Genomic DNA, 23,719 nt, shown 5'->3' on the forward strand with positions numbered 1-23,719 from the left:
CCAGGCTACTCCTCATTCCCATCCCCTTTCCAACCTGCTACACTATCTTAACCCCATAAATGTCACCCACTATAACTCATCTCATCCATAACAATTTTATTGTAAAGAAATGAGAAGCAACCTATAGCTTAGGCACACAGACTCAGACATCCTCACATCCCGAACCCTGTGGTAACATCCATATCCCAATGTTTCATTTTTCACTGGACAAGCTTAAACCACTTAAATCGAAAGGGCCAAATGAATCATATTCACCAAGAAATAGAGAGGTGGCCAAGTTGAAAGGAACATGCCACATTCTTCAGAGTCAAAGCTCAACTGAATGGCCAGTGTAAAAAAAGATCTAATGTAAGATTCATAGTGGGGCTACAAGGTACTGAAGAAATTCAGAAAAGACTAACTAAAACTAATTTTGAGACTTAAAGCAAACAGGGGAATTTTCAACATCTATCAGAAGGTGCTAAAACTGGACACTTACAATTCTCAACTATATGATCCAACAGCGCTGCGAGAATCATCTGACGTTCTTCGAGCCAAAATGAATCAAAATGCATTATTCTGTCTCTTTTACCTCAGAACCTCCATTACCTCAGTTTTAGGTCGTCCTCTTAAGTCCTCTCTTTCAGCGTTCTACCACAAGACCAATGAGATGTTGAAACTAGCCTGGATATCTGAAATTCCCAAACGGTCTTTGGAGCATGCCTCATGCAGTTTATCTCCTTTCTTGAAGTCTCTAGTCCTTGAGTAATGCCCCCCACCCCCCAAAGGATCTGTCCATTACTACAGGAAGACATCATCCTGCCTCCTCTGAAGAACCCAACTGCCAGTCAGAAGATGTTGGTTAACTACCGGTCTATCTCCAACCGACTCCACCAAAGTAAAACATTGGGAAAACAGGTTAAAAGAATCAAGTCGTCGAAAGCTGCTGTAATTATGACCACTATAAATGATACAGGGGCTAAGAAAGGTTTTCCCAAAAGCAATGCAAGACTTACCAATTAAGGTGAGGGAAGAGCTCTCCGCCTTTTCAAACACAACTTGGCTGTTTCCAACGACAAGGCCTGCTTCAATCTGGAAAAGCAAGAAAAGCAATCAACAATGTAGCTTTGGTCTCTGTCATAGGCTACTTTATCACCACAGTCTAGCACAACAGTACTGCGAACAAAGGCACAAGGTCAGACCTAAAACACTACTACTGGAATGCCCCTCTCTCCTACACATGCTCTCAGATTTCTATCAACACTACTAATTATAGCTCCGCATAACGTCAAAGCACTGCTCTTCACAGGTATGGGATTTTTTTCAGACAGGGTGTTCACGCAGGCCAGACACATGACACATGTAAAATTTTCATAAGCACTACTTGCTTTCGGGCATACTATTCTTCAAATACATTGGTCGCCTTACAACAATATTCCTTCAGGCATCCCATTTCACAAACACAGCTTAACATCTTAGAAAATAGCAAGAACAGAAACCTGGGAACGACTTAAATAGCAGTTCTGAATAATCCTTTACTGACATCACCATATTTCTTGCAACTCAGTTCCTCTGACTGCGGAGAATCGTATGCACTTCTTACTGCACAAATACATCGACATTTTCTTTCTGCAAGAGGCTTTGCTCCTGTGTGATCAAATGTCAGTTCTAAACAACATAATCCAGCGCACAAAATAAGGAAATTTAAATACCAGGAAACAGTGAATGTAAGCAGTTTATTAAGCCAATTCGATTAATAACCAATGGCATTCTAGCCATTTCTGGCTCTTGATCTCTTTTTGCTCTGTGTAAAACGTTACCCCCATTACCATCACACCATAGTATGTGTGCTAAAAGGGCACACTGACTTTCAAGCATAGTAGCTGTAGGACTTTTGCCCCTTCTTCAGGGTCACCCCAGATGTTTTGCCTTTTGCTTGACTTTATATGTTTGCTGGCTGTACATCACTGTTCACCTTACCTCCGCTGACCAGTCCTAAAATGCCTGTGCTCCCCCTTTCAACATGGGGAAATTGGCATACCTGTAATTGCATTTCTAAAAGTCCTAGTATATGGTACAAATTGCACACAGGGCCTGCATGTTAATTGTCACTAGTGGACTGCAGCACCCATTGTGCCACACACTATATTGACAGTGCAAACATTTCTGCAGGCCTAACTGCAAAATTCGACCTGTCAAAATAACTCCTATCAACAGATCAAAACTTTCCTTTAAAATATTTATAATCCAAACTTTCAAAACTGAATTTCCTAGCGAAATTAAAGAAGTCCGGCGGGAAGTGGATGGACCAGGTGAAAGGGTGGCGGACCTTGAAACCAAAAGCGACAACAAGGACACTGAACTGGCGGCTCTACAACAAGAAATCATCCGCCTACATCTTCAGCTCCACATGGAGGATTTGGAGAACCGCTCGAGACGACATAACATCCGCATTCGCAATGTGGCCGTATCCGAGGCTACCCAAGACGTGTTCCGCTATGCCCGGGAACTTTTCAACCATGTGCTGGGGCGCCCACTGGACTCGGCCCTCCTACTCGATAGGGCGCACAGAACAGGTCCTCCCAGAGCATCGACGGCCCCCCCCCTGATATACTGGTGTGCATCCAGGATTTTCGTACCAAGGAAGAGATACTGCAGAGGGCACATCAGAAGCACCCGCTCTCATTCCAAGGCACGTCGCCCATGCTCTTCCAGGACATGGCGGCCCTCACACTACACAAGCGTCGTCTGTTCAGGCCGGTCACTTCCTATTTACAGCAAAAGAAGATTCCATACAGCTGGGGCCACCCCTTCCGTCTAGTCTTTAGGCTGGAGAACAAGCAATACCAGCTACGGTCGGTCTCAGAGGCATGCCGGCTGTTGGGACTTGAACAACCGGAGGACGAGGACGAGACTCAGAGAACCACCTCAGAGACAGGGGACCACAGGCCCCAATGGCGCCAACAACGGCGACGGAAAAGAGTGACAAAACCTCCAGCGACAGAAATTGCAGAGGGCCAGCGTGCAGCACTGGAGGCAGTAGCTATTGATGGGGGTGCTGACCCCACAGGGTGAAAGACCTACGGTGATCTGGTGGCATTTCTACCCGTTCTATATAGGTTGCCGTCGGCGGGAGTGTGATCCCGAACGCCCTAGTAAAACTACCCCGTGTTGAGAGACATTTCCTATTCATCTCTGGATGAAGGACTATCAAAGTTTGTATCTTGGGTTTGTGGAGGGGTGGGGGGTTGTCAAGGGTTTTGTTCATGGTGGGGAGGGGGGTGTTGTTGATAAGGGGGGGGGGGGGGGGGGAGGGGGCTCCAGATCCGAGTGCATGCTGGAATGAAAAGGTTCGGCGAGCTGCGAAGACCTGAGGGTCCCGGGTGGCCAGGGCAACTGCGAGGAGGGCCATGGCTGACGTTTCGGCCGCCGGATGTTGTCTCAGAGCGCGTGTGGGGAGTGACTCTTTATGCCTGCGACTGAGTTGTGTGTTCTCAAGTTGAATGTGCGTGGGCTTAACAATCCCGTTAAGAGACGGGCTGTACTGTCCCTGCTCGAGAATTCGAAAGCAGATATCGGTCTCCTCCAGGAAACGCATTTGCAAACTAGAGATTGAGTCCCGCCACTTTCCAACACAACTTTTCTCATCCGCAACCACAAAGACTGCTGGGGTGGCAATCTTGGTATCAAGGCGATTTAAGGGGAAGATGCTACACCGGGGGACAGAGATTAAAGGGCGACTACTGTCCTGCAGGTTCTCACTGGGAGCTCACACCTTCACGGCGATTGCGGTTTATGCACCAAATGAGGGGCAGGCGAGGTTCTTCAACCAAGTGATTAATGAAGCGGCGGCTCCACCTGATAGACACGTTCTGATTGGGGGGGACCTCAATTTAGTTTTTGACAACCTACTTGACAGATCAGCGCAGCGATCCACGCAGGTAGGCACTCTATCGGAAGGGGGACGGAACAGACTGACAGAGCTGGGTATGACGGACTTGTGGCGCTCCTTCCACCCGGGTGACCGGGACTACACGTATTACTCCAACGCCCACAAAACCTATGCGCGCCTAGATTACTTCCTAACATCTACTTCATTTAGAGCACTGGCGTCAAGCGTTGAGATAGGAGCGGCAGCACTTTCTGATCATGCACCTCTCACGGCGGTGTTCACCTTTCCGCCGGCGGGGCGCAGTGCCCGTTGCTGGAGACTGAGGGAGACGTTACTGCACAGACAGGGGGTTGTGGCCAAGATCAAGGAAGCTATGGCTGAATACCTGGTGCACAACCAGCCAACGGACACTTCACATGCGACCCATTGGGCGGCACTCAAAGCAGTCATACGGGGCGAGTTCATTGCAATCGCGGCGGCAGAAAATGCGGAGAGGGCCCGTAAGAGGGATGAGTTTGCTTCCCGTACGAAGGAATTGGAACAGGTGCACCAGAGGACAGGGGCGCCACGGGTGTGGAAACAGTTGCGCGTAGCGCATCAACAGTTAGCGGCGCTAGACCAGGATAGAGCAGAATATGCGGCACTACGGGAACGACATGCATACTACACAGGGGGCAACAGGTGCGGGAGGTTGCTAGGCCGGGCGCTTCGCGAGTAGCAACAGCGACACTCGGTGCAGGAAATACACACGCAGGAAGGGGTAACAGTGACCGAGGATGGAGCTATAGCGCAGGCATTTAGTGACTTTTATACTACATTACACGAGGGAGCTACTCTAGATCCGGCAGACGGGGCGGCCTTCCTGGACTCAGTGTCCCTACCGACTTTATCGACAGAACAATCGGAATTCCTTGACAGGGAGATCCGTCCTGAAGAAGTCATTGCCGCGATTGCCCGCCTCAAAGTAGCCAAGGCGCCGGGACCGGATGGCTTCACTGCCGCCTTTTACAAAACTTTCTGCCCCCAGGTTGCTCCGTTGCTGACTGCCCTCTTTAATTCCTTCTCGGAACCCGGCGCCATCCCAAGAGACCTGATGAGTGCCATGATCTCGGTCATTCCCAAACCGTGGAAGGACCAAACGCATTGCGGGGCCTACCGCCCTATATCATTACTTAACATAGATCTAAAGCTTTACACCAGTATACTGTCGAAACGGCTGGGTCCACTCATGCAAGGTCTGATTGACCCGGACCAAGCTGGCTTTATTCCGGAGAGACAAACGGTCGATAATACAAAAAGGGTGCTCCACTTGGTGGAACGGGCCTCCAGGCTACTGGGAGAGTTCATGATGTTCGCGATTGATGCGGAGAAGGCCTTTGACCGTGTCCACTGGCCGTACCTGGAACAGGTGCTCGGCAGGGTTAGGAAAGAAATTTCGTACGTGGATTCTAAATTGCTATACCTTCCCCACAGCGTCGGTTCAGGTGAATGGCTGCTCATCGCCCACATTCCCCATCGAACGCGGAACTCGGCAGGGGTGCCCGCTCTCACCCCTGCTCTTCGCGCTGTTTATGGTACCCCTGGCGCAGGCCATGCAAACGCATCCGACCATTAGAGGGATTAAGTTCGGGGCTTATATCCACACGATCAGCTTATACGCTGATGACGTCTTGCTTTCCTTTGCTTCCCCTGCGGCATCTTTGCCGGCCGGTGTGGCCATCCTGGATGCGTTTGCAAAGGCTTCTGGCTTTAAGGTTAACATGACGAAGTCAGTAGCCCTTGATCTTTCCCTGGAGGCGCAAACGCGGGCCTCGCTAGAAGCACAATTCCCCTTCCGATGGGCGGACGGCGCAGTCCCCTACCTGGGCATACAATTGGCGGCCACTCTGCCGGAAATGGTGCGTATCAATTACGCTAACCTTAGTCGCACTATCCGCACGGAGATCGGGCGGTGGCGGCGGCACCTCCCACACTCTTGGCTGGGCCGAGTAGCAGCGGTAAAGATGACGATCCTCCCGCAGGTTCTATACGTTTTTCGGGCTATCCCGCTTCGTCCCCCAGAGGGATGGATCCGCCGCACACAATCAGAGCTGGCGCAGTTTGGGTGGAACGGGAAACAACCCAGGCTCAAGCTGAGGCTGGCGATGCTTCCTCCGGAGGGCGGTGGTCTGGGCCTGACGGATTTACGACTATTACCAGGCGACCCAACTCCGGACCCTAGTGGAATGGAGCAAATGGGAATCGGAGCGCCATTGGTTGTTCCAGGACCTGGCGGTAGAAGGGCTTCCGCTCCAGGAGGTGCCTTTCTTGCGTCGTCAACACCGGCCCCCCAATCTATACGCCTCCTTCATTACAAGGGTGCCGTTATAGGTCTGGGATCGAACCTGCATCCTGCACAACTTGACAAGCTTCCCGTCCCCCCTCACACCCCTGTTGGAGAATCCTGACTTCGGACCGGGTAGGGATGTCCAGGCTTTTGCACGGTGGCGCCCAGCAGGATGCCGGTGCCTCTTCCATATGTACTCAGGTGAGGGAGTGATGCCTTTTGAGGAATTCCGGACGACCTATGATCTTCCGGAGGCCGAACGTCTTAGGTATTTACAGGTCCGACACTGGGCGCTTCACCCCTTGACCCGTGGGGACGCGACGCGCAAGCTCAGTAAATATGAATACTGGCTTCTTTCGCGCACCACAGATAAGCGACTCATCTCAGACACATACCGACTCCTCCTGGACAGATACTCGCGCGTTTATAATGCAGGACGGGCAAGATGGGAAAGGGAACAAGGGCGGACCCTGCGCAACAAAGAATGGGAGGACATTTACTACCGCGCCCGACACTCGGCCTACCACATGGGGCTGACCGACACATTCACCAAACTAGTAACCTATTGGTATTACACGCCAGAGCGCTTGCACGAGATGGGCCAAATGGGGGATGCACTCTGCTGGAGGGGCTGCGGGGAAAGAGGCACTCTGACACACCTTTTGTGGGATTGCAGTCATATACAGGGTTATTGGAAATTTATTCTGGATGAGGTCGATGCCCACTTTGAGACGGAGATCCCGCGATTTCCGGCCTATGTCCTATTGGGGCTCCCTAATGCTCTAACCTATCCTCTAGGAGCCCGTAGGGGTCGGTCAATAGCGCTGGGCTCTGCAGTGCAGGCCCTGTTAGCCCTGTGGCGAACAACGCAAGTCCCCACCCTTCAGAACTGGCTGTGGCGACTCTGGTCTGTCCTTGGTATGGAAAAACTCTTCTTGGTGAAAGCGGGGGAAGGGACGAGATAAGCGGATCTGTGGCAGCCCTTTCTATCCCTGCTAGCCACCGAATTTCGAGAAGTGACCTGTCCTAGGTATTTAAGGTTGCTCCGCTTGTCACAGGTGAATGACGAACCTGGGTGAATGAATGGGGGATAAGTATGGTGTTGGAAGATGGATCCGGAGGGTGGGAGCGGGGTGGAGGTTTGGGGAATGGGTTCAGGGGATGAGTTGAAGTTAGGTGTTTTTTCCTTTGATGGCTCTATGAGTGCTGGACAAACTCTGCTAGTTGAGCTCGCAGCTCCCAAGGATTACAAGACATTGTGACTTGTGCGTAGGGTGGAGCTCTGCGGATATTGCTATACATTGGACGCAGTGTTATCTGTACGATGCCTTGATATTTCCCAGCTGTGTGTAAGAGCCCTTTTTTTTGTTTTAGTTTCTTTTTTTCGCAAATAAAAAAGATTTAATACTAAAAGATTTATAATTCACCTAGTAATGTAGGATGCACGGTATTTAAAAGTAGGACATGTAGGATTTTAATGTTAAACATGCCTCAACAGTGAAAAAGCTACAAAATCTATTTTCACTGTTGCAAGACTGGCTGTTCCATAACTGCTGGGTTACATTATTACAACGAATACTCCTAATTTTGGTTAGAAAACAGCTAGATAAGTAATTCGATGTTTTTAATACTGTATAAAACCACCAATTCAATGGTGAAGCTGGATGTATGATAAGTATTACAGAAAGATTTTTAGAAAGTTATCTTTTCCCTGTCTAACTTCTCTGAGGGCCCATTTGCACTTGTTCTTCCACTTCTGCCAGCCAGTAATCAGGATGTGATTATGTGTGAATGGGTGTGAAATGCTTTCCAGGAGCAAATAAGGTGATATGAATGGGCAGAGATGACCTCTCCGAACCTGAAAGAATATGCAGGGTGGAGCTGTGAGCATCTTTTTAATCATTAGATTGCCAACGCCTGCTTGAATGTCAAATCCTGTTTGACATGTCTGCTGCAAAGGTTTTATATATAACACTTGGGGTGCGCTTAAGGCTGCCTGAGCCGGACCTGGCTTAAAACCAGTTCTGTCACTCATCACACCCTTCTGAGATGGACCCCTCATCATTAGCTGTGAGGGTTGTTAACCCTTGATCAGAAGGCAATAGTCTTCTTGGAGCTCAGGAAGTACAGCGTGGTGTTAACTACTGGCCACAAAGCAGGCATTAGGTATCTGGAAATAGACAGCAATACCTGCTGCTAATTATTCCAAGAACCCTCTTAGAAGGTTGAGCCCCCTTCACAATGGGAGACAGAACTAGTTTGAACCCGGTCAGGTGGGATGAGAGTTCTACTACATAGGGACGTGTCTAGCAGTAGAAGACGGACATACCTGGCAGAAAAAATGTCCTGCCTTTTTGAAACAGCCTCGGAGGTAATTTTGTAGTAAGACCAATAGGAATTGCTGCAAAAAGAGGTGAGCACAGAGAGATAAAGTAGCCAGGGTTGGGCAGCTGAATTCCTCCAATCAGTAGTTATTGCACAGTTAAGACTGGCACCTCACCACCACGTCGTCAGAACCTTCCTGGATCTGGGACGACCATCCCTGAAGAAGGCTATATGCAGAAAGACAATTCCGACTACTCCTGGAAGAAGATGATTCATGTAACTCGAGCACTTGCTAGCACATAGGGTCTATAACCGCTTTCCAATAGTCAAGTAGTGGGCCACCTGTTGGTCTGCTTCAAGGACACAAAAAACAGAAGGACACCTGACTCCTAGAGACCCCAGCTTATCACAGAGGACTGGATACTGAAGGATACCTGGTTGGAGATAAATCTGGAGGAGCTAGAGGTTGCAGTATTGACCAGAAGAAACTTTACGGGAACTGGAGAAATAGGCCTATATAGTCCTATTTTCCACCTATGGAGGACCAGGACAAGGTGTTTGGGGTTTCCCAGGGCGTTTGCATAAAATGCGGACAAGAATACCTTGTTTGTCTGGCTTTGAGCTGTTTGCCTTACTGAAAGCTAGTTCAGCAGGACCTTGCAGTAAAGGTATCTGGACCCATGGAGCCTTGGGCAGCCACAGTTTCAAGTCTTGCCCTGCTGTAGGATGCTGAGAACCAAAAAAGTTACTTAGAGCCTTATTTTATTTAGCAGATCAAAATGTAGCACATATCCCGTCCGCAATATCACAAGTGCCAGGGACTCTAATGCACTTGTAATAGAGCTGATGGGACTTCTGCAGCGTTTTCAGACAGGGTATCTGATCCACCAAACTCTAAATAAGGGCCAAAGTACGAAAGTTAAATCTTAGATAGGGGCAAGGCAGCAAATCTATTCAACATGCAAAGCAACCTTTTCAATGACTATGAAATTTAGCTTTGCTTCCTTCTGAGTTATTGGTGCCAAAACAAATAGATTCAGTAGGAGTTCGACAACAACGCATTGGATTTCAAAGGACCCTTGCCAGCCTTTGTCTTGGACCTTACACTGCAGAAGGATTTTGACTGGCTTAAGAGGCTGAGTCCGTAGGGTAAATCTTATCAGAGAGACCTGCATGGGGTATCCAGCAATGAAATCAGCCTGAAATTGCATCTCAGTCCAGTCAACCAAAAACTCTTGTTTTTCAATACTTCTTTACTTTTTCTAGGTAGCTTTTGTCTTAAACAAATATTAAAATCATATCTTCGGTTTCACTTACCCAATTATGAGTCTTTCTGTTCATTACATTTCTATTTTTCTAAATTGATTTGTTGTTTTCTTGACTTTAAAATTGTTGGTACTGCTTGAACATAAAATGTATTCTTCTGAGGACTGCTTGATTTTTGTACTAGTTACAAGGGGTTAGGCAGAGATTCTCTAAATATGATGTTTTAGCCTAACTAGACTGTGTACATTAAGTTGGGAAAGTTTACCCTCAGTCTAAATTAATAACTCCATTTCTGACCCTCTTCCAACCAATTCCTAAAGCCAGCTTGCTTTCAACTGACATAATGGCTCAATCCATGGACATAGCGGTCGAAATAGGCATTCATGCTTCGATGCGTTGCAGAAACTTCTCCGGAGATTTAATAGCCACACTTATGGACATGCCATTCAATGGCAAATGGCTATGGGTGCAAAAAGTTTGAAGCTTCTAAAATAACAAAGTTAGGGCTTTCTTGTTGAAACTCGCATCTCCTGCGAGGCAGTGTCACAACCAGCCCAGGAAGCCTAAAGGTTATTCCAGGGTACAATGGTCCCAGAAGAGACATCCTTCTCAAGAATATGCACCCCCAGCCCAACAAATGTACAACTCCTTTTGGGGGAAGCGTAGATCTAATTTGACTCATTACCAAGAGCAGATCTAGTCCCTGACCTTAAACCTCTGGCTTTATGGCCTCAAAATCTCTCAGAGTCCACAAACATCCTTAAGCTACATTTCCAGTGGAGAGACGACGAAACGGAATCTCTGGGTAATCCTGCTAATCCACGAGGGCTACACCCTACCTTTTTTGTCCCATTCTCCAGACTTATCTCTTTCCACTAAGACGTGCACTCTGGCACATACCACTATTTTGGCGCACATGTTCTTGCCCTGCTCTAAAAAGGGGCCATAGAGGTGACTCCTCTAGAGGACAGGAGCATTTATTTATTTATTTATAATTACATTTATTGAGCGCGCAGCTACCCGGAGGTTTCCCGGCGCTAGGGCAAACTGAACGGTGAAAGGGAGGGAGGAACATTAGTTGTTGAAGAGCCAAGTTTTTATTCCCTTACGGAATTTCAGAAAGCACAATTCCGTGCGCAGAGATTGAGGAAGAGAATTCCATAAGGATGGGGCCAGCAGGGAGAACGAGCGGCCTCCCATTTTGGCTCTGTTGATGCGTGGAATCTTAAATTTGTTCTGCGACGAGGACCTGAGTGTAACGGGGGGGGATATATTGCTGCACCAGAGCAGAGAGATAGCGAGGGGCTCTACCAGTCATGATTTTGTGCATGTAGCAAAGTGCTTTGAAGTGGACTCTGCTTTCAATACGCAACCAGTGCAGGTTCCGCATATGGTGAGTGACCGAGGATCTGGCAGGAAGGTGACAAATCAGGCGGACTGCCATATTCTGTACCACCTGGTACTTCCTGGTTACCTCTTTGGCGGCACCTAGGAGAAGGATGTTCCCATAGTCCAGGCGTGAGATGACAAGAGCCTGGACGACGGTCCTCAAGGTGTCCGTAGGCAGCATCCAGGTGATCTTTCTCAGCCACCTGATGATGGTAGTACAGGTGGCTGCGACTTTCACAGCGTGTTGTTTGAAAGTAAGTTGGTTGTCGAAGATCACACCGAGATTGCGAGCATTGATTTATATGCCATTCAGTTATTGGTTACCAAGAAGGATGGAGGTCTGAGAAGGATAAGTTACTTACCTGTAATCCTAGTTCTCTTCCAGGGATATACTCATCATAGTCATATGCACTGAATAGTCCCGCCCACGTGGGGGAACCCCGGAGCAATAGCCAATAAAATATTATATATACACACACATAAATATTATATATATATACACACACATAAATATTATATATATATATATATATATATATATATATATATATATATATATATATATATATATATATATATATATATATATTACCTACTGGCGGTCGCCAGTAGGTATATATAGTTAGGATTTTTTCCCTATGGGATTTCTGAAAATTCTATGTCTAATAACTTTGGCGTTTGTGGACGGAATTGGCTGAAATTTTCAGGAAAATGGCACATTTTGTTTCTGAGCAGCCCCTGAAAATTTGGGGGGGGGTTCGGCAAGGGGGGCCGAGAAAAAAGGGGGGTCCCAAAACGCGTTTTTCCCATGTTAATTTCCATAGGGCGGTTGGCCTCACTTTTAGCCCGAACGGCTGAATGGATTTGCACGAAACTTGGCAAAATTGTAGGGACTGTTAGCCCGATGTGCCTTTGCTAGGTCTCAATATATGTGCTCCAGTGGATTTTGAGAAATTAACGTTCAAAATAAGATATATATCTGTAACAGCGCTCCGGGTAGCGCTCCGGTTCGCGTACTTTTCGCGTAACGGAACTTTGCGATGCGAAGCTGATTGGCTCTTCGGTCTCTGTCAACATTCTAAACAGTCCGGAGCGGCCGCCATCTTGTCTCTCGGTAGGATCGAGAGACAAGAGGAGGCCAAAACAAATGGGGAAATTACCATAAGGGGGCATAGTAGATCCTCCTTGACCCCCTAGGTTTTATGTGGAGGTTTTAAAAGGGCCCAGCAGAACAAAAAAAAAAAATGTTTGTTTTTTTTTGCGTGGTGAGCGCCTAGTACGCGAACCGGAAAGCGTTCTGGGCAGCGTACTATAAGGATAAAAGAATGATAGACTTTTCTAATACTGTATGTTAATTGTTTGTTGTTTTTGTTGATTTTTTTTATTTTCTTTATTTTTTAAGCATTTTTTTTTATTTTGATTGTGTTTTCTTTTTTTTCTCTCTGTTATTCCACATGTTTTAATCTTATTTTGACCATTCACTCAGATTCTCCAAGAAACTCTTCTTTGTTATTGTTCTACTCTCTTTTTTTCTTTCACTTCCTTATCCATTTTGTTTTTCGCAATTATACCCTTTTCCATCTTTTCTTCGGTAAATAGATCTATTAAACAGTATCTCTGGTTTACTCCCTATAGCTGTCTTTCTTTTAACATTACTCTCTGTTTACTTCCCTTATACTTACTCTTCTTTTTTAAAAAAAAAAATGTTTTGGTTCGCTCCTAGTTCGCGAACCGGTCAGCGAACGGGGAAGCGAACCAAAAGAAATAGAGCTTGTCAGAATGCTAAACATTCTAGCAATTTTATTTGAAAGGGGAGGTAGTTCTGAAAATAACTTTTTTTTTTCTGAACATTTTTTTGTTGTTGTATTTTTTGAACAGTTTTATGATTTTTTTTTGTTTTTGATGGAGGGGAAACAACAAAAAACAGGCATTGAAAAGGGCTCAACAGGAGCAAAAAAAAAATTACTGTCTGGGGCGATTAGGGCAATTATGATTTTCATAAGCAACGTTCATTAACGTTATGCTCATGTTACCACATGAAAGCAATGCACCATAATACAAACAGGTTAATTTCATATGTTTAAAGTTCTGCTGAATGTTTGGCACGGTTTCCCGTTCCTCTGCTCCTGTCAATGATATTTGCGAAGTTGACCTGGCCACAGGAGTTGTTCTTGAATTATCCTGCAGGTCACGCAACTCTGCACGGCTGTAGTTCAATGGATGCCACCTGCTCATATGCCGATGCATAGTATAGTTCCCCATGCTATATTTTTTCTCAGTGCCTCTTGATAACTTGTCTTTACAAATGAGGCAGGTGACATATTTAGCATTTACTTTCTTCTGCCCTCGAGGGAGTGAAAAAAACTGCCAAATGAAACTGGTTTTCCGATGGGAAACACGGGGCAACTCTTGTATGAATTGTGGTTCTTCTGTCTCCTCTTCCTCTAGTTCATCCTCTTCCTCCTCTGTGTTGGTGATGAACTGGGGTGGTGGTCCTCTCTTCCCATGAGGAGGTGAAGGTGGTGGTGGGGGTGGGGGTGCACCAGCTGAAGCAACTAATGAAGCCATTGCTCAAATATCAAAAAGGGTCTTTCTTTCACCAAGATGAAAGTCAGAGTGAGGAAAGAAGGAGGGGTTTTCATCATTTGGGAAAAGTATAAGTTCTAAACCAATGAAAAGTGTTAATTTTAGATCACATGACCTAGTATTACATCATTAGGAAACCAAAAGTGAAATGAACCAATGAAAAGTGTTATTACCGTGTCACATGACCTGCTGTGTTTATGTTTCGCGCTTTGCTCCGCTTTCCGGTCCGCTTCCGGGTCCGCTAACTTGGTGCGTCAAATGACGTATTACGCGACAACGCAAAACGTCATTCTAACGTAACAGTTACGCTAAAGGAACGTTTACCGGTTCGCGGACCGAGCCGCGGCTTTAAATTGAGCTAACGGGAAGCTGACCGGTTCGCGGACTGGGAGCGAAACATAAAAATATTTTTTTTTAAATTGTATAAAAAACATGTAAAATATATTTTAAGATTAAAAGAAGAATACATTTTACAGCTACAGATATTAGCTTTTAAAAAACCATTGAAATTCACTGAAAAAACCATAGGTTATAGACCATATATAGTTAGGAATTTGCATTTACAAAACCTTGAAAATTCACTGAAAAAACCATAGGTTATAGACCATATATAGTTAGGGATTCGCATTTACAAAACCTTATTTTACTCACACAAAACCATTGAAATTCCATATATAGTTAGTTGCACTAACTATATATCGCGCACCCGCAATCCACTGCTGATGATGTCACATATTACATCATTCATGACATGGTCAGTGACATCACTGATGACATCTCAAATTACATCACTGATGACATCACTGATGACATCTCATTTGACATTACTGATCACATCACTGATGATATCATTCATGTGATAATACGATGAACCTCTTCAGACTCTAATTTAACCTTAGATACAATCAGTGTAAACAGACACTCACAGACTGCCACTCATCCATGAAGTTACTCACACACCTAGTCAGTCATGCAAAGAATCAATCACACCTCCATTTCCTCAACTATACAGTTATACAAACTTTACTTATTCAAACATATACTAACACATATTTACTCTCTTATACAATCCCTGATACAAGTTCACAATGATCCATACAGCCACTCACACATTCACTGGCTCTTATGCACAGTTATTTATATATGTCAACTCTCACATGTACTGTGTTTTACATATGTACTAGCTTTGACATGTAGCACTGAGATATCCATTCACTCACCAATACACTCATGCACACAGTCAACCGCCCATACAGCTGTTTCCACATGCACTTTTGAAACCATACATCTAGTGAATCAACTGCTCACACATCTATGCACAGAGTCATACACCTCCCAGCCACCCACACACACACTCAGTCTCCCATACAAATACTTGGGCAACCAATCAATAACCCATATAGTTACTCATATAGCTACTTATCAACACATGCAACAGTTTACAGAACAACAGACATAATGATGCACAAATTAGGACAGTTTAGCCACTAACCCATGCACTCAGTGAGACACATTTAATCACTCACTCATACAGTCAGTCATGCACCTACTAAATCCTTCATCCAGACACTTATACATCCACTCATTCTTCAATATGTAAGACATATTTTAACTTTACAGAAACAGTCACTGGATGTTGTCATCAGTGATGTCATCAGTGATGTCACTGACCATGTCATGAATGATGTAATATGTGACATCATCAGCAGTGGATTGCGGGTGCGCGATATATAGTTAGTGCAACTAACTATATATGGAATTTCAATGGTTTTGTGTGAGTAAAATAAGGTTTTGTAAATGCGAATCCCTAACTATATATGGTCTATAACCTATGGTTTTTTCAGTGAATATATATATATATATATATATATATATATATATATATATATATATATATATATATATATATATATATATATAATTTCTGCCACAAAGGAAGAACCAGGAACCCAAGGGGGACGGGTGGAAAAGGCTTTATTATTGCAGGTTCCGCTCCGGTGGCAGCGAATGCATTTCAGAAAATGTTCCTTCTTCAGCGCCCTGCACCGGACAAATGCCTCCGAGTGAGTCTTACTGCTTAATGAACCAAATTCCATCGGGTCCGCTCCTCCCCCTTGCCGATGAAGTTCACCTGCTGCAGTTTTTTCCAATCTTCAAACTACAGCAACCATAATGCCATGTGGTAGCACTATCGGTAGGTGAAAATAACGGGGAGGGACAGGATGACTTATCTGTTGCGGCACCCGGTAGTTCACAGGCTCGATGACACCATCCGCTGATCCTTGCATGACAAAGTCTTCCCTCGAGTCCCCTTTATTGCCACTTCCACCAATGTCAGGAGACAATGAAACACGGGCTCGAATGCAAGAAGCAAATGGCCCTAAAAGAGGTAAATGCCTCTATTGCTTGCTTTCCTCTTTCCATCAGGGCGGGTACCAGGCTTATTCCGTTTTTGCGAAATTGTCTTTAGCCGTGAGGCGTGCCACTTGTTCCCTGGATCCAAAGCGTGGCACGGGTATCCTGTACTGCGCTGCTGGCCAACGCAGGTAACATGGGAGTAATTTCTGCCACAAAGGAAGAACCAGGAACCCAAGGGGGACGGGTGGAAAAGGCTTTATTATTGCAGGTTCCACTCCGGTGGCGGCGAATGCATTTCGGAAAATGTTCCTTCTTCAGCGCCCTGCACCGGACAAATGCCTCCGAGTGAGTCTTACTGCATAATGAACCAAATTCCATCGGGTCCGCTCCTCCCCCTTGCCGATGAAGTTATATATATAGATAATATGCATATAAATATGCAGCTTGAAAAACACCATATTAGGCTCCAAATCTGCCATCATTGCATGTAAATCTTTTACATTTCACAAAATAAAGACATATAAGTCACCATATATGATATATGTAAAGAAGAAAACTGCCCTGAGTTTGCTTTGAAACACACAACTTTTATTTTCAAAGGTAAAAAAGGCAGGATCATAGAGGCAGATTTATCCTAGACAGGCTGCATAGAAAACAATTGGAAAAATTGTCGCCGTGCCTTTAAGGTCTCCAGGAACCCCCAGGCTCCCATCATGCACCACAGGTGACAGTTAGGTCAGTTCTTTTGGACGGGGTATAACAGTGTAATCACAATACGGGTAACAGGTACATATATAGGTCTGGTATTCGCCCAGGGAGGAGGGAGGGTTGCTTATGACTATGATGAGTATACCCTTGGAAGAGAACTAGGATTACAGGTAAATAACTTATCCTTCTCTTCCAGGGGATACTCATCAATAGTCATAAGAAACTGAATAGAGTAGCAAGCCCATCCCCTCACCCTGTGGACGAATACCAGCCTATCAAAACATTTTACCAACATATATTACCCAAACAAATTTCTCAGGGATGCCTGACCAAACTGAGCATCCGCTTGAGTATCAGAATCAAGGCACTAATGGCGTGCGAAAGTATGTACCGAAAGGCATATGGCTGCTTTACAAATTTCCCGAATAGGTACATTCATAAGCATTGCTATCGTAGCAGCATTGCCTCTTGTAGCGTGAGCTCTCTGCTTGCCCGGGAGCTGCTTTTGTGCCAACTGATAAGTTAACATAATACATGACACTATCCAACTAGAAATTGACCTTTTAGAGGCAGGAAAACCAGTATTTACCAGATCATAATTCACAAAGAGTTGGTCAGACTTTGGTACACTTTTTGTTTTGTCAAGATAAAATTTCAACACTCGTTTTAAATCTAAAGAGTGCAGAGCTCCCTCAGCCGGACTGGCAGGCTTGGCAAAGAAATTAGGAAGGGTTCCTGACTGGTTGATGCTAAACTCCGAGACCACCTTCGGAAGGAACCTCGGGTGAGTACGTAACGCCACTCTATTCGCATGAAAAACGAGATAAGGCTCTGTAGAGCATAAGGCTTGTATCTCGCTTACCCTGCGAGCAGATGTGATTGCCATGAGTAAAGCAGTCTTCCACGAAAGATGCTGAAGGGAAGCTTTGTGGATGGGTTCGAATGGGGGACCCATTAGTTTCGAGAGGACTACATTCAGCTCCCAAGGAGGAGATGGGGCCCTAACAGAGGGATAAACCTTCATGAGACCCTCCAGGAAATCCTTAACAACTGGCATTTGAAAGAACGAAGCCTGAGTGGGAGACTTTCTATATGCTGTTCTCGCTGCCAGGTGAACTTTTATGGAGGAGTATTATAAACCTGCTTTGGCCAAATACAGTAAGTATGGTAACAGTACCTGTTCCTGACCTCGAATAGGGTTATGACCTGCAGCAGTACACCACATGTAAAAATGCTCCCACTCAAAAGCATAGGACTGTCTCGTTGAAGGTCTCCTAGCCTCCTTCAAGATCTGCATGCAGTCCTGAGAAAGGCCTAAATGTTCATATTAGATGAACTCAGGAGCCATGTTGCTAATCTCAGGAACGCCAGGTTGGGGTGGAACACCTTGCCGCCCGCCCTGATCAGCAGGTACGGATGACATGGCAACCTCCTGTGTGGTACTTTGGACAGGTGAAGAAGGTCCGGGTACCGCCACTGGTGAGGCCACTCTGGAGCAACCAGGATCATGTCTGTTTTGGACTTGTACAGCTTCCTGATCACCATGGGAATGAGTGGAATTGGTGGAAAAGCGCAGAGTAATGTCTCTGACCAGTCTATTCATAGAGCATTCCCCTTTGAACCTGGTTGCAGGTACCTGGGGACGAAGACGCGGCATTTTGTGTTTTCGGCGTCCGCGAAGAGATCGATGTCTGGTGTTCCCCAGTTGTGGAAGATGTCTTGTACCACTTCTTGTTTTAGCACCCAGTCGTGTGCTTCTGCGATGTGCCTGCTTAGGTCGTCCGCTTGGACGTTGAGGACGCCTGGTAAGTGAATCGCAGATATTTTCATGTCTCTTGCCAGAAGCCATTTCCAAATCTCCTGAGCTTCCAGAGACAGGGGTCTAGATCTGGTTCCCCCCCTGCTTGTTCAGGTAGTACATTGTTGTTGTGTTGTTCGTCTGAACAAGCAGAGAAGTAGTTGTGACTGAATGAAGAAACGCTTTGAGAGCTAGATGCACCGCTCTGAGTTCCAGCATGTTTATGTGGTATAGTTGCTCTTTCTCTGACCACATCTCTTGAATCTGTAATAATCTCATATGAGTGCCCCATCCCTGAAGGGACGCATCCGTCACCAGAGTCTGTTGAGGCATTTCATCTTGAAAAGGAACTCCCAAGATGAGTTGAGCCCATCGCATCCACAATCGGATGGAGAGTCGACTGACAAAGGTATTGATAACTTGTCTTCCCAACTATTGGAGATTTGGGACCACTGATCCTCTAGAGTCTGCTCTAGAGGCATTATTTGAAGCCTGGCGTTTGGAACGAGAAAAATGCACAAGGCCATGGACCCCAGCAGAGATTTGTCTGGCCGTGGGCTGAGGTATCTTCAGGAGAGTTTGACACTTGTGGAGAATGGATGACAGTCTCTCCTCCGAAGGATGCGCTCTTGTGTTGACTGATTCCGAGATTTGCGCCTAGATAGTGTATCCTCTGTGTTGGATTGAGGATGGACTTTTTAAAGTTTACATGCAGACCGAGCCGATGCAACTGGTGAATACAGTGCACGAGGTGCTGTTGCAGAAGAGTTGGAGACACACTATTGAGAAGCCAGTTGTCTAGGTAAGGGTACATGAATATGTGCTGTTTCCTCAAGAAAGCAGCTACTACTGCCATGCACTTTGAGAATGTGCGAGGAGCCGACTTCAGACCGAAGGGCAGGACCGTGAATTGGAAGTGGTTTGATTGGATGCGAAACCGTAGGAACTTCCGATGGTTTGGAGAAATTGGTATGTGGAAATAGGCATCTTGAAGATCTATGGAACACATCCAGTCCCCTTGATGCAGAAGCTGTATTATTTGATGTAATGCCAGCATTCTGAAATTTTCCCGTAGAATGAATTTGTTGAGACGTCTGAGGTCTAGTATAGGCCTGAACTCCTGTTTGAACCTTTCTTTGGGACCAAAAAGTAGCGAGAGTAGTCCCCCGGCTGACTTTGATGCCATGGAAACTCTTCAATGGCGGTCTTTAGGAGTAGAGCAGACACCTCTTCCTTCAAAAGATTTATACGATGGGTGACAGTCCTTTAAGGAGGAATGGAAGTGGAGGGGACTTGAACCTGATGGTATACCCATTCTTTACAATATTCAGCACCCACTTGTCTAGTGTGATTTTTGTCCACTCTTCCAGGTATAAACGGACACTTCCCCCGACCGGAGTGGGTAATGGAGATAGGGGAATAAAGTACTCACTGCTTTTGTTGTTGTTGCTTGGCAGCCGGTGTGGACTGTCTAAAGTTACCCCCTCTTCCTCTACCAGGACGACGCTGGGAGAATTGTGACCTTCCTTGATTTGCTGGGAGAACCATTGAGGGGTTTGAACCCTCTGTTGGTTTTGTCGCCGATTGTAAGGGCGGTAACGTCGCCTGAAGTCCTTCCCCTTCTCGAGCCCCACAGCTTTCACTGTATCCAGCTCGGTTTTCATTCTAGACATCTCACCATCAGCATGAAAGCCGAAGAGTGATGTTCAAATGAAGGAGAGATTCAGAATGAGATGTTGTGCTTCAGGTTTTAGTCCCGGCAATCTCAACCAGGCAGAGCGTCGGGCACAAATACCATGAGAATAGCCATGGGCAGCTAGATCTGATGCATCAGCGGCTGCGCTGATCACTTGATTGGCCACTAAGCCACCTTCATGCAGAACTTCTAAGAAATCTTGCTTGTCCTCTTTTGGGAGCCTCTCCGTGAAACGGATTCCCATAAGGAACGGTTGTATAGACCCAGCAAGGCTGAGGCACTGGTTACTTTCATGTAAGAAGCGGAGGTCGTGCACATCTTCCCCACATAATCCATAGCTTTGCTGTCCTTATCTGGGGGCACTGCTGAGGATGCTGCCCCTGTCTGATTTTTTCGAGCAGCTCAGACAATAACAGAGTCTGGTGGAGGGTCAGCCCTCAGAAAGAAAGGTTCATTTTCAGGAGCCATATATTTCTTGGTGATCCGAGATGGTGTAGCTCCCACCGATGCTGGAGTGAGAAATTTGTGTAGAGCCGGCTCCAGCAATCCCGGCACTAGAGGGAGCAAAGGTCTAGAAGAAGACTTTTGGTGCAGGGTTTCAAAGATCACTGATGTTTTGGTGGTACAGACCGGTATTTCAATGTGGAGTTTAGCAGCCCCCCGGCAGAGAACCTCACTGAAGGTCAGAATATCGTCAACGGGCGATCTTCTACTTGGAGGAGAGGAAGAAAGAGTCGGAGAATAGTCAGCCTTAGAATCTGACGACCATGAAGAAGATCTAAGGCTACGTCTTCTAGGAGATCGGTGTTGAGATCTAGGTGACCGACTCCTAGGAGAAGGTGATGACCGCCTGCTTATCGATGGAGACCTTCTTGCAGTGGTACGTTCCTGTCTTTCCGAAGAATGTACAGACAAAGGTGACCTGGACCTTGAAGGAGAAGGTGGTAGATTAATCCTGCGGATCTTCCACTCTCTGATGTCTCCTAGCCATCTCGGCGAGATATTAGTTGGCGAGACTGGAGACGGTACTGGTGATTGTTCTGGAGCCATTTGCACTATTTGAAGCCCTAGGGAGGAGGAAGCACTCCTTGACGTCACCACCTGGGCGTCCCGAGTCGAACGGTCATTCGAAGACTCTCTAGGCCTCTTTACTGGCGTAGATCCACAAACTGATGGTGATCTCCTCGACGTCCACCCCCTCGACGTCGATCTGGATTACGACCTTTTAGATCCAGTAGGCCTTTTCCTAGATCTCTATGTCGATCTCCTCGACGGTGATCTCCTCGACGGTGATCTCCTTGACATCAACCTCCTCGGCGACTACGTCGATGGCATGTGTCTCGACGTCGACTGTCTGTGTCTCTTCGGCGTCGAAGTCCTTGGTGTTCGGCTCGTCATCAATGCCATGGGACCTCTCGCCGTCGACGGTGATCTCGACGTCAGTCCAGAACCTCTCTTTGGCGAGTGTCGACGTTGATGTCTCGCCGTCGAGCCCCGGCCTCTTGGCATCCTAGGCGAGCCAGACTTGAACCGCCTACGCGTGGATGAATAGACTCAGCCTTGCTGGGAAAGAGTCAGGACCCTGTGTTGTTGCTCAGTATTAGTGCGGGCACTGGCTCGCGAGGTCTACAGAGCTAGAAATATACCTTGTACATTTAGGATACTTTTCACACTTAATGTTGTCCTTCATTGGGGTGCGTATTGTGTAAGTATTGTCCAGATCAAGTGTCTTTTGTTCAGTGTACACCATTGTCTGTGTATTGTCATATTATGTCCGAGAAAGACACCTTCGCCTACAGCGAAGAACACATACAAAATTTGATCAGATCACCACCAGTCTTTGCATCTGCCACCTTAAGTCTCACAGCCAAGTTTCAAAATGAATCAGATAAACTAATCAGACTCCGCAAAAAACAAATAAGGACAGATCTACTTGGACACTTTCTTCTCCAACATCTACAAGCAGGGACAATTCCCTCAGGCCTACAGGTCCGGAACACCCCAATGGTCTTTACCGATGACCCTGATTATAAAAAAAGTTTCAGTGGAATTGAGACCAAATGTAGCAGGGACCTTATGGTCCTAACTGTAGAGACGGCACACAGGATCTCACAAAAACAATTGCATGAAATTTCAATTCTGGAGACAGAGATACGTAACAACCAATTAATTTCTGACGCCAAAGGCCTTCTGGAAAAAATTGAAAAGGAAATCCTGGAATTTAAGGACTATACGGTGACTCAAAAAAACAACAAATTTGAAATAGACAAAAAAAACTTTTCACTGGAAACAGTCTACCCGTATCTACAACACGACTTCTACAGTCGTCCAATACAAAGAAGATTCTTTCAAGAGAATCAAAGGAGATCAAGGAACAAGCTTTTAACATTCTCTGATACCTCTTCTTCATCTGGTGGTGATACGGATACAACTGACTTGAGGAACAACCCAGGAAATAGAAACAACGCCCAAGAACAACAACAAAATCCCCAGGCTTTTTTAGCCAGAGGCCAACAGCGACCAAGGGGACGATCCCGACAGAAACATCAACCATGGGAAATGAGGACCAGGCGCCAATATTACAGAAGCTAACCTCGTCGTCTCTTTTTAATTTAGCAAATCGGGTTTTATCTTCATCAGAAATAGCAGTTTTGGAAAAAGGACTATCTTATGTCCCAGTCAAACCAACTGACTTTGTTAAAATGAAATTGGAAGCAATTGAATTCTGCCGTAAGATACGTCTAAAAACTTTCTTTGAAGGAATACCTAATTCAAATACGACCGAAGGAACAGGGTTCCGCAAAAATCTACGTTTTGCCCACCTATAAGCAAGACTCCCAAAGAGACTATAACTTTTGAAAGGGCGATATTATCAGGCATCACGGTATTGGAAAATAAAAAACATTTTGTCAAGTTTAATCTAAAAAAAGACTAGAAAGACGCTATCTTTACCTTAAAAAATGATAGATCTTTGATAATAAAGGAAGTGGACAAAGGAGGCGCAGTCGTCCTCTGGGATATCGACAAGTATAAAAATTAAGTCAGACGACAGCTTGATGACCCTACATGCTATAAAAGGATCAGTCATAATCCAACACAGGACTTGCAAAATGAACATTTTAGTATTCTTCAAGCTGGCCATGAATCAGGGATCCTTGGACCAAAGGAATTTGATTTTCTTCAGAATAAGAACCCCAGGATCCCTGTTTTTTACGTCCTACCAAAGATGCATAAGGACCCCATTCAACCTCCAGGCCGCCCTATTATATCTGGGTGTGACTCTTTAACGGAGCCTGTGGCTAAGTATATTGATTACTTCCTGAAGCCATTCATTGAGAAAATTCCAGCACATCTCCAGGATACAACATCTTTCATCAATAAAATATCATCTATTGA

The 23,719-nt window shown here is 45.8% G+C and overlaps 1 protein-coding gene across 1 annotated transcript in view; it reads right to left on the reverse strand.

Annotated features, from left to right (window-relative positions):
- The window catches only part of NSF (N-ethylmaleimide sensitive factor, vesicle fusing ATPase), a 696,320-nt gene that overhangs the window by 375,617 nt on the left and 296,984 nt on the right, over positions 1–23,719 (reverse strand). Inside the window, exon 7 of the mRNA XM_086923839.1 lies at positions 996–1,071. Within this exon, the coding sequence (XP_086779965.1) occupies positions 996–1,071 (76 nt within the window). The remainder of the gene's footprint in view (positions 1–995; positions 1,072–23,719) is intronic.

Source organism: Lissotriton vulgaris, chromosome 5 (assembly GCF_964263255.1).
Source record: "Lissotriton vulgaris chromosome 5, aLisVul1.2, whole genome shotgun sequence".
In the NCBI taxonomy this organism is placed as follows: domain Eukaryota; kingdom Metazoa; phylum Chordata; class Amphibia; order Caudata; family Salamandridae; genus Lissotriton; species Lissotriton vulgaris.